Source organism: Vigna unguiculata, chromosome 3 (genome assembly GCF_037176805.1).
Source record: "Vigna unguiculata cultivar grain cowpea cultivar isolate G323 ecotype 2 chromosome 3, ASM3717680v1, whole genome shotgun sequence".
Taxonomy (NCBI): domain Eukaryota; kingdom Viridiplantae; phylum Streptophyta; class Magnoliopsida; order Fabales; family Fabaceae; genus Vigna; species Vigna unguiculata.
The window spans coordinates 4,068,953-4,080,779 of NC_140794.1; the positions used below are offsets into that span (position 1 = coordinate 4,068,953).

The following is an 11,827-nucleotide window of genomic DNA, read 5'->3' on the forward strand; positions in this document are numbered from 1 at the left end:
GAATATTTTTTCCTTGTTTATAAAATTAGTCTTTCTAATTTGATAGACCAAAATGTAATTGTTATTGAGAGATATTTGTATTTAACGTCCAACTGTGTTTTGAATTAATGTTTCTTTAAAGAAAATATCTTGAAAAAACAAGATATTTCAATTTCGCGTGAGTATTTTAGAATTCATGTTAGAAAGATGTTTTCATTTTTTTTTGTTTAACTCGTTTTCAGGTATATATTTAAAACTTTAAAAGAAAAGAAAATATAGATGTTTAATACTTCTTTTAACTAAATACTCTACGATATTCTTTATCATGATCCTATATTATTATATATAAATCTATAACAATATATTAATATCATTGTTTTGTGTAGCACACACAATTTACTTTCAAATACAGGTCTTAATTCATGAAACTGTTTTTTTTTCTTTTATTGTGTTTTTTCCTTCATCAAATTGATCTTCTTATACTTCTCATTCTACTTTTTTTTTTTCACATCCCATTTTCTTCCTTTCTAAGTAATAACTTCAAACTCCTAGGTTTTTAACCAATCTATTACAATTAAACAAAATTTATATAAAAAATATATTAAAATTAGAATTAATATCCATGTTAATATATAAAATAATAAAAAATTAAATATCTTTTAATATAATATATATAAGAACACACAATAATACTAGTTTAAAACTATTATAATATAAAAAACTATTATAATATAAAAAGAAAAAAAAAAAGTAAGTTTGTATTTTGGGATGAAATTGATGATGAGAGGAAAACATGAGATGAAAGGTGAAGAAAGGGAGGAGTGAAAAGACGCAACGCTGTGTGCAGAGAAGTGTCCAACAACAACAGTGTCATTGCAGCCTTGCAGGTATCTTCTTCTTCTTCTCTCTCTCTCTCTGATTTCTCTCCCTTTTCCTTCAATCGGTTTCCACTACTTGTAGGTTTTCTCTCTCATTTCACATTTTACTGTCTCTTCCTTCCTAGTTACTGTCTAAAGCTCTGTAATCTCCTTAACCATTTACTCAAACTTTTCACTCTTTTCAATGCCGATTTTTTTTCCTTTTTTTTTTTGCATTCTCAAATTCACTGCGGGATTCATTTCACACTTCAATTTTGATGATTTTCACTTAATTTCCCCTCCTCACCAGCTTTCGATCTTTGTATTTGTATTGCATGTCTGCTTGTAGCTCCCTATTTACTGGTTCTTGAATCGGGAGATTGGGAATAAAATGTTTTCTGTTTTGTTTCTTTTTGCAATGTGTTTGTGGAATGAGTGTTGTGAACAGTATGCTGGTCAAATGGAAGAGGGTTTTAGAGATTGACTTGAGGTTTTAGCACCATGATGTGATCACATTCTTGTGAAAAGGAAACAGAAAAAGGTTACTTAATGTGCTTTTCTTGTATACTTTTGTGGAAAGTGTAGACCGGTGAATGCCACTCATTTGTTTTCTTTTTGTTAGCATTTTAATATCCAGTTTGCTGTTTATGATCTCAGCAATGAGTTATGACTTGCATCTGTCATTTTTGTTCTTCATAAGTTGGACTGCTATGTTTACACTTAGATAACTATAGTAATCTGGATCGAATAATCTCTTTTGATTGTTTCTTCTGCTTTTATACTTTATTGGTTGCTTATCTCTTTCTCCCTCTCTTTCTTTGGGCACTGTCCCAGGGATCTTGCTCTTGAATTAAATATTTTTTATGAGCTATTAAACTATAAAAGCCCCTTCTTTGCCATATGACGCTCAAACAATATTTCATAATTCAGATCTATGTAGTATTTGCTCTGTCTCCCTATAACTATCTATACTTTTGATAACATAAAATAGACAATTAGCTACGATTTGGCCACGCCCAATGATTGGGACTCTGTTTACTTCCTTTGAATGTAATTCATGCTAACGAAATATTGGGAGGGATTTGTCAATGACAGTGAAACAACTATTACTTGGTAAGTTTTTTAGGAATTAATCTTTAGTGATGTCCCTGTTAAGTATTTGTGGCATGTTATTTATCCTTTTACAGTTGGAGATCGTACCTTATTGGTCAAAGACTAAAGTAATATTCATGTTCTTCGGATAATTATAAACCATGTAAGATGGTGTTTCTAAGGTGCCTATAATATCAATTATTAACCTGCATATTCTGCGAGTAATTGAGACATATGAGAAATTGAGACATATGTGTTTCGGATATGATCACTCAAGTTTGGTGGATAAGGCCGTGCATTAGCTTTATTACAACTGTAGCTTGATGTAAGGTTTGCCATTTTATGACCTGTTTGTTTCTGCATTTGCAGTGAGAAAATGACAATTTTTCCATTACAAGATTGTGAAACAATTAGGTTATGCTAATATGCTTTTGGCTTTCTTTTGTCAAGCAACTTATAAGTTGTCTCTGCATTTGGCTTTACTTCACTCCTATCATAAAGCAGTGATACTTGCTGAGTGCTTTATAAATATTTGTTTGTCTCATTATGCAGTTTGAGGTTATGTGAAGTTCTAAAAATGTTATCATAAATGAATGTTGTCAAACTGAAAACTCTCATTTTTCCAATCTGTGTCCAACATGTTCCCAAACTACAATAACAACTAAAATACAATTCAGTTTGTCGAGCATAGTGAAACTTTAGTGATAAGAAAAAATGGACACCTACCTGTATGCAATAAGGGTGCTCCTTCTGGCTACTTTTAATTGTTATCAGTAACTTTCTTACTGGAATTCGTGTTTATATTATAATGTTTTTAAGTGCATAACACATGAGTCTATTGGAAGTTTTAAAGTCTGAAAGTTCTAAATGTTTGGGCATGGTCTTTTCACTTGTGCTAGAATAAAGAATTGTGTTGAGGTATGGATTTGACCAAGTTATTTCTGTTCAAGCTCCGTTGGTCCTTATAAATGCCAAACATTTAAATGAAGAGTTTTATATCTAGTTAATCACTGTTTTCTTTTTCTTTTATTAATGTCTATTTCTCAACGTTGCATTATATATGCTTTATAATGTGCATTGCTGTGTGTGGTATGTAAAAAATTGTCATGTTTTGGTTAAATGAATTTGACCTACAAGCAACAGAAATTAAGTTTTTCACTGTTTACTTAAATTCCACCATATAAATCTATAGTTAAAAAAATGGAAATAGGAAAGGTTGAGTGCAGTTCTTGTTGGAGACTAGTGGAATCTCCATTTAACGCCTAAGTTTTTGTTCAATAAATGGTTTCCTTGTATCTACTTCTGTGTGTAGTATGCAAGATGAAATAAAGAAGTATTTAGCAGCCATTTAAGTTTGCTAAATTCTTTTCAGATTGTATTAGAATTTAGAACAATGTTTGGGAACGTTATGTCTATTTTCTTTGCTTATTGACTTAATGCAACACTTTTTCTTTTTTCATTGTTAACAGGATTTTCCTTTCAGCTGGAGATTGTTGATTAATTAAATCCCATGATTTCTTGACTTCAACTACCACATCTGTTGCAAAATCCTCTGGATGAAAAATGGAGGATGGCCGTCAGAATGAAAATGACAGACATAAAATTGAATACTACAGAGGACCACATTCCATGGTAAATAGAATACATGAATTTGTGATCTTTCTTTTTCAGCTTTGCACTACTGGTCATTTTATTCATTAATTGGATTGGATTTTGCATTTGCAGTGGAATACTGATTCCCAGCATCAAGTGAAAGAGCCAAATGCACTGGTTATGAATAAGAAGATTAGGTCCATTATGGCTGAAAGGCAGGCTGCTATTCTAGAGCTTGAACTGGAGGCTGCAATATCTGAAAAGAATGAAGCCTTGGCTGCTCGAGATGCAGCCATTCGACAGAGGGATGAAGCACTTGTTCAAAGAGATAATGCCATTTTGGAACGGGATAATGCCCTTGCAGCCCTTCAGAGTCGGAACAGTTCTGTCAACTTCCCATTTGGCAGTGGAATCCAATGTGGATCAAAACGAATGCATCATTCTTCAAACCATCTGTCTATCATGTCTGAAACTGTGTACAAAACAAATGATGCCTCCCCGATTAAAGTTATACCTTCTGAAGTTGTCAAATCTCATCAAACAAAGAGAACAAAGGAGAACAAGGTCACTGGTTCTAAGACATCAAACCCACCCTACAAAGTAAAGAAAATGGGTGAGGACTTAAACAGGAAGGCTTCTTTTGAAGGTACAAAAATCCGATCTGAATGGCATAGGCAAGATATTGGCCTGAATTTGGTTACATTTGATGAAACTACCATGCCAGTTCCAGTTTGCACATGTACCGGCATACCACGACAGTGCTACAAATGGGGCAATGGTGGATGGCAGTCATCTTGTTGTACCACAACATTGTCTATGCATCCGTTACCACAGCTTCCAAACAAACGTCATGCTCGCATTGGAGGACGAAAGATGAGTGGAAGTGTTTTTACCAGACTTCTCAGCAGGTTGGTGTTAGAAGGCCATGATTTATCTATACCACTAGATCTTAAGGAATATTGGGCCAGACATGGAACCAATCGCTATATCACTATCAAGTAACCTCCTGAAATTCATCAGTATTGGGTAGGTTTCATTTTGAACCTCTTGCAATGGTTTCATTTTAAACCTCTTGCAACAACTGACCTCTAGTTGAAATCATGCCTTGACTGGTATGCTTGAATTTTGGGAACATAATGAATTTTCAGTAGAAGGATCCCATACTTAGTTACTGATTTGGCTGGACTAAACATTGATCCTTATTATAAATGAGATACCTGTAAAGTATCATGTATACATGTGACTTTGTAAGTGACTGGAGGTAGACCCTTTTGGTTCCACCATGATTTCTGCTTTTAATGTCTACTATGAATACTGTGTACGAAACTTTCTCCATCTCTTTTTTTATCCTTTTATCATTCGTCATCTACGTAATTCAATGGTTAAATTTCTCACTTTCCTTCAAGATAAAATTTCTGCAAGAGGAATTGTGATGAGACTGTTTAACTGCTTGTGGTAGAGCTGTTAATTTGGCTCGTGGCCTTTGTCCATATGGATCGAAGCCAAAAAAGCTCAGGGCCAAAATGCTCATTAAAGCTCTATGGGTCTGAGCTCATAGACTTTTTTTTTTTTAAATCAATATAACAACTAAAACTTGGTATCAAACGTCCTCTCGAGCTTGTCCATCACGACGACCTTCATTATGGATCATCTTTTCTTGACCTCTATTAGGATTGATCCATCCTGACTTTCGTTTCAGAATGAGTTTCAGAATGACTTGTTTTAACAATTGACTAAAAACATCTTGTTTCGACCATTTGTGTAGACCGACCATCTATGATCTTTAGCCTAACATGACAGTTTCGACCATTTGTCCATACTGATCATTCACGATCTTTAGTTTAAGGTGAGTTGTGATTGCATTAATTAAAGTTTGGTAAAAAAATTACAGCAATCCTTGTGATCTTTAGTCTAAGGTGAGTTGTGATTGCATTAATTCAAGTTTGGTCAAAAAAATTACAGCAATCCTTGTGGAGAAATGTCACAAACACGTCGTCTTGTTTTTGTTTGTGTGGTACTGGGGAAGGGTATTCTTAAAGATGAAATTGCTTTTTTGTAGTACTGGGGAAGTATCTTTAAAGTTGAAATTTCTTTCCAAACGCTTATGTATTGAGGTTTGTTTAATTCAACTAGGAATTGAACTCATTTGCTTTTGTTTTCTACAAAATAAATTTATGGTGCTTGTGTCTATTAGAGGACGTCTTGAATTCAAAATGTAGTTCATATGATCTGATAAGAAAATAAAGACAAGTTCTTCATTACTTGCTCTGTAATCGGAATTACAGTGTTTTTTAGAAACCTTTACTGATTGTCTCAACAAAAATTTCACAATTTTAACGAAGTTAAAATAATTCAATTATCATTTCAAATTGACTTATTTTTTAAACATCTTGTTTGAATAAAACAATTTAAATTTATTAAATTTTAATTTTTTTATTGAAATGAAATATTTTAGTTATTAAAATAATATTATTTTAAAATTAAATAATATTTAATAATTTTAAAGTATTAGTTGATATTGATTAAACTTTTTTTATCATGTTGTAGAAAAAATTAATTGTCAACAAATTTTCTTTTTCGATTGATTTCATGTAGTGTTATTGGTGATGCCAGTTGAAAAAAAATCCTTACATTGACCATAAAATGATTTTGATATCCATAAAAAAAATAACAACGATCAACTATCCAAAAGTAAATTATAATTGACATAAATTACCTAATTGAGGTCAACAAAAAAAAATGGTATTTGATATATTTGAGAAACATTACTGATGTTAACATAAGCAACCTTGAGTAATATCATTTACGAAATAATTCTAACTTATAAAGGAAAAATAACATTTGTTATGTTGGTTGAAAAAATAACCATGATTAACAAACTTCTATATAAATTAAATACATTTATACAAAAATTCAATATGATATCACTAATAAGGAAAAAATTGCGTTAAAATAGAAAATGAAAACGCAACACAAATATTAAATAACAACGAGAAAGATAGTTACATTGAATTTCATATATTTACCAATTATGCCACATGCTCCTTGAATATATACATGATTTCATTCAATTAAATATCATTGACTTCCCTATTTCGTTCCAAGTTAATCCTTGCCTTAAGATCAAGAATTTTAATGTCAACAAATTTAACTTTACTCCTAACAATTAAAACTATCGAGTGATTTGAGTTAGATCAGAAGTCCAAAAGTATTTTCCAACCACAATTCAATTTCAATTTAATGAAATAAAGATTTCTTTCTTTCAAAACATTAAAAACTAAACCAAACAACTAATATTAACCATGAAAACCATATATAAAAACATACATATATATAACTTTATTTCCTTCACATCATTGTGAAATTTAAAACAATTACTTATATAACTTTATTTCCATATTGAAAATAAAAGATAATTAAAACCCTCTTTTTTATAAAATCCCACTTCCCAAATAATGTATATAAATAGGAGATCATTCTCTTTTTACAATCTCATTTTATGAAATTGACTTAAGTATTAATTATATCTAAAGTTTAGAAATGATATAAAAATACATTTTACAAATTCTTATTAAACTTAATTATCATATCACTACGATCATCCATATAAACATATATATTATCAACCTTGAATAATAGAAAAATAATATATATTCACATATATAAAAAGTGAAAGACACATTCAATAAAATATATAATGTCACCATACTTTTTTTATGATTCCATGTAATTAGTTAGTTGATTTTATTAGTTATTAACATAATGTAAAAATATTTCAAATTTTGAGTTAAATATATTTTTAATCTCTCAACTTTCACGTGAAATTAGAAGTGATTCTTGTTTAAAATTTTGATATATTTTAGTTCCTAAACATTAAAAATAAATAAATATATATATATATATATATATATATATATATATATATATATATATATATATATAGAGTTCTTATAACTTAATTATGTTAATTTTTTTGACATGTCATATTTCCATACTAGCATTTGAGTTGTTTGACATGATTTGACACATTAGTGTTACTAACATAATGTAAAAACACTTGAAAGTTTATTACAAACTACAAGATAAAAAGAGAATGATTAAATAAAAAATAAGATTTCTAAATTTGTTATTTCCAATAAACTTTAACCAATGGAAAAGAATACATTAGTGAAACAAAATGTGAAGAACGATTTAATGAAAAACTTCAATGAAGGAAGAACAAGTGAAGATTGGTACATACCATTGAGAGTTGATGCAATAAGAAGCAAATGTAGTGGCTTTCATGATAATAGTGAAGAAGGTCTAACAGGTAAGACAAGAGAGAAACAAATAGCCATGGAAACTTGCCAATTTACCAAACAAGGATCTCAAAATATCTTATTATGAAAAATAATAAAAAGTCCCTTTGAATGGAAAAACTAGGCAAGTCATCCTTGGCTATTAGACATGACTCTTGTCTACATGCAAGACCTCTTCCCTGATCTCAATCTTTCTTCTTATGTGTTAGAAAGCAATCACATATCCACTATTTATAGCTCAATGTTAGTGACCATGTGACAAAAAGTATGAAAATGTTTTTTGCATTATTATTTATTCCTTGTTATCAATCAAATGTGTTATTATTACTTGGTATCATATCCATAAGACTTCTTCTCGGTGCCCATAACTTTTTTGTCCAAAGATTGAGACAAAGATAGAAGAATATGTTGAGAAAGTCAAAAACTCATAAGGGACCATCATGCATGGTGTCAATGTGGTTGCTGTGTTCTTCATGTGGAGAACCGTCTGCAGGTACTACCATAGTTTACATCTTCATTATGCAACTTGCATTCAATTTGTTCCTTTTGACATTCACCATCTTTAACGTAAAATCAATCTTAAATGATCAATGTTTATTGATTTTTTTTTTGTTTAATAGGTTTTTAATGTTTTCAACTTTGTTGCGAAATTAAAAACATTAATATATTTGTAATTCAATTACGTTAAAAAAAAATTACATTAATATTTGAGTTCTTTATACCGTTTGATACATTCTTACTTCAATGTATACTGAAAAACGCATTTGACACGTTAAAGAAAATTAATATAATTCAATTAAAACAACTATATTCATTTATTTTTAAAATTTAGAGATTAAAATGTATCAAAATTTTGCACAAAAACTAATTTTAATTTCATACTAAAATTCAGGAACTAAAATCATATTTAACAATTTTTTTATATAACTTAACTTTTATACATTTATTCAACGTGGGAATTTGAACTCATTCATATTTAAAAAACAAATCTTTAAATAAGTTTTTAGAATGGAAAATCTAAAAAAGAGTGGTTTGAGATGTTTTGGATCTCTTTTCTTCTTTGCTTTAGGAGCCGTGTACCACAATGTTATGGAAAATCCATGCATTAAAGACAAAAGGATTAGAAAACAAAGTGAAAGTAATTGGTGATGTGAAAATTTGGGTTATATTATAGCTTTACAATTGGGAAAAGAAACACAAGATGTTGAGTTCAAAAAGAGTGTCAATTTTATAGTTGACTTTGCCCCCTTTATTCCTCTAAACTCCTTAAATAAAATAAAATAAGATGAAAAAGCGAATCAAATTGCTTGAGTTGACTTCAAAATTGTGGTCACACAAATACATTTTCAACTCTACCATTGCAAGCATATAGCCCTAATTAACGATTTATGCATTATTCCAATCTTCCCCGTCAAGAGAGTATATTACAGGTTTCTAATATTTTTAATTTGTATTTAGGATTAAATAAAAAGAAAAAAAATTGAAGTCAATTTTGTTTCAGTTGCAAGCAATTATTGTTCTTTCTTATGAACTGTGATGACCCTTTTAAGCTCTCAATCTTGCTATAGATTAATTTCCTGAATTTTATATATCATCCTGAATTATTGTTTTTATAAATTTTTTGAACGCACTGCATAATATGATAATTTTCTTATTTTTTAAACTAGGTTTTGGCTTGAATCATTTACCATATTTAGCTTCCCTTGAAATTTTATTATGATATTGGTTTATCTGACTTAACCTATCAGTCTAATTAACAAGGGTTGCAATGACTGATGAGACCCATAATCTTACCTCAATTGGGTTGAAATTGGAAGAATGAGCCCATTTATTTCAGCCCAACTTCATTCAAAGGCCCTAACAAAAGGGAGCGGTTATTCACTGCCATTTCTTACTGCACTCCATCGTTTCAAACTGTACTTTCCTAAAATTTTGAATCTTGAAATATACAATTTAAAATTTTTATATTTTAGATGGCACATTATGAAATACAAAATAAAATATATATTTTAAATTACATAATTTAAATTAAAATAATATTTTGAATTATATTTTTTGAAATATAAGATAAAAATATATTTTAAATTATTCATTTTAAAATACAAAATTTATATTTCGGATTATTTTAAGTACAAAATTATTTTGTATATGTATTGCTTACACATGACTCAGATGATTATATAATAAATTATCATATTATATCTATTCTAAAGGTTTTGGACTATGAAGTTGTGATTTTTTTTATAAATTATTCAATTTTATTGCTTTTGGGAGTTAAACCACTCAAAAAAAGAAAAAGAAAATGAAGAATAAAAAAAAAAAAAAAGAATTGATGAATTTTAAGAGTTGGAGAAGTACAGTGTTTGGACAGCCCATGTTTAAAGTGTTATCGCAAAAGTTGTTGGTCATTAAGAAGGAAGGGACAGATGGGGCAATTATACTCTACGGGTTATGCCAAACTGCTTCCATACATGCCCATGCTTCCGACCATTCATCTTATGAAGATGAATCCGAACTAAAGATGTCAAAGATTCAGTTTCAATTAGTTTTTCACTTCTTAAAAAGGGAAAGAAAAAAAAAAAGAAGGAGAGATATGAAACATATTATAAGAATTGGTAAAAAAAATTCCATTAGGATTTTTATGTTATTTCTCTCCACTCTACTTTTAAAATACACTCATTTTAATATTTAAAAATATAATAAAATGCATTTTTGGTTTTTAAATTTTGATTCAAAATTAAAATTAAAATTTTTATTTTAAATTTTAATATAATTTGGTTTTCAAATTAAAAAAAAAATATATAGTTTTATTAACTAATTGTACTAAAATTATTTAACGTGTCAGGTTAAAATTTGAATTATTTATAATGTTACTTAACACATAAAAAAATTAATATTATATTTAGATATTAAAATATATCAAACTTTTGAAACAATTATAAATTTCAATTCTTTTAGACAAAAAATAAATGTATCCAAATTTAACTCTTAAAGTTAAATTAAAATTTTAATATATCGAAATCAATATAATTTAAAATCACAGCATATAAGTAACAATATCAACAAAAGTCCAATACAAAGTATAAAGTGTAGAGAAAAAAAGTAGAATTAAATGTAATGAGAAAAGAAAAAATGAATGCAAATGTTTTACATGCAAGTACTGATTTGTTGTGTCCCCCTCTGAATATAGACACATCCACAAAAATTGTCAGAATGAAACTGCAAATAAGGCCATCATGTTCTTTTGAGCAGAATGAAATAGTTGAAACAGCCACAGACACATGATGCTCTTTCATTTTCTTTTTCTTACCAATCTGACATCTTATTTATGTATCACCACCAACCCGATCTTCTATTTTAAACAATTTTCGTTCTTTGTTATACTCTTTTTTGTAATTTGATTTTCTCATTTACTTTCTGAGTTTTAATTCAAATTATTTTTATTTAAACGCGGAAATTTGGGACATATTAGTTACAGAACTGTTGTTAATTTTGTTATTACCAAAGAAATATTATAATTTTGTGCAAATTGCTTAATTATTCATATATGACCTTATACCAGCTTTTTAACGAAAATATTAGCGTGAGTGACCCCTTCCATCTAAAAGTACTTCTTACATTATCTGCAATTTTCGCAAAAGAAATAAGTTTTATTCTATAGATGTTTTTTTATTATATTTTTAATTTCAAAAAACATTATTTAAAACTAACTGTTTAAAATATAACTTTAAACAAAAAGTTAACTTTAAAATTCAAATAAAATAACACAAAAAGTATTATTACAGATGAGTTTGGTTGTTTTGAATAATAATTTTAAATAAGTTGCACCATAATAAGTTTTAAGAAAATAACTTTTCTGTAAAACAATTTCAATTTCTAAATAAAAAATATAAACATATAAAATTAAATTTTAAAGTTTATATTTCTTCTATCAATAATTTTTTTAGCATATTAAATATATAATAATGTACTTGTTCCATCAATAGGTACTGAGCAATTTAAGTACGC

General features: G+C 28.7%; 1 protein-coding gene across 3 annotated transcripts; it reads left to right on the forward strand.

The window, feature by feature from the left end:
- The first annotated feature begins 751 nt into the window (after positions 1-751).
- On the forward strand, positions 752-4,847 carry LOC114176761 (protein BASIC PENTACYSTEINE4-like). Of its 3 annotated transcripts, none has more exons than XM_028061905.2 (3): positions 752-866; positions 3,398-3,560; positions 3,654-4,847. In XM_028061905.2, exons 2-3 carry the CDS (start codon positions 3,492-3,494, stop codon positions 4,521-4,523), a joined length of 939 nt encoding a protein of 312 aa, XP_027917706.1. In that variant the 5' UTR covers positions 752-866; positions 3,398-3,491; the 3' UTR covers positions 4,524-4,847. The 3 variants fall into 3 exon arrangements, with proteins under 3 accessions (XP_027917706.1, XP_027917708.1, XP_027917707.1); XM_028061907.2 differs by lacking the exon at positions 752-866 and adding an exon at positions 913-935; XM_028061906.2 differs by lacking the exon at positions 752-866 and adding an exon at positions 985-1,377.
- Positions 4,848-11,827: the final 6,980 nt, after the last annotated feature.

What these genes read in the sequence shown, in the direction of transcription:
- LOC114176761 (XM_028061905.2), top strand. Translation starts at nt 3,492, where the DNA reads ATGGAGGATGGCCGTCAGAATGAAAATGACAGACATAAAATTGAATAC. An exon ending in ACAGAGGACCACATTCCATG is followed by an intron (nt 3,561 to 3,653) that starts GTAAATAGAATA and finishes TTGCATTTGCAG; the next exon opens with TGGAATACTGATTCCCAGCA.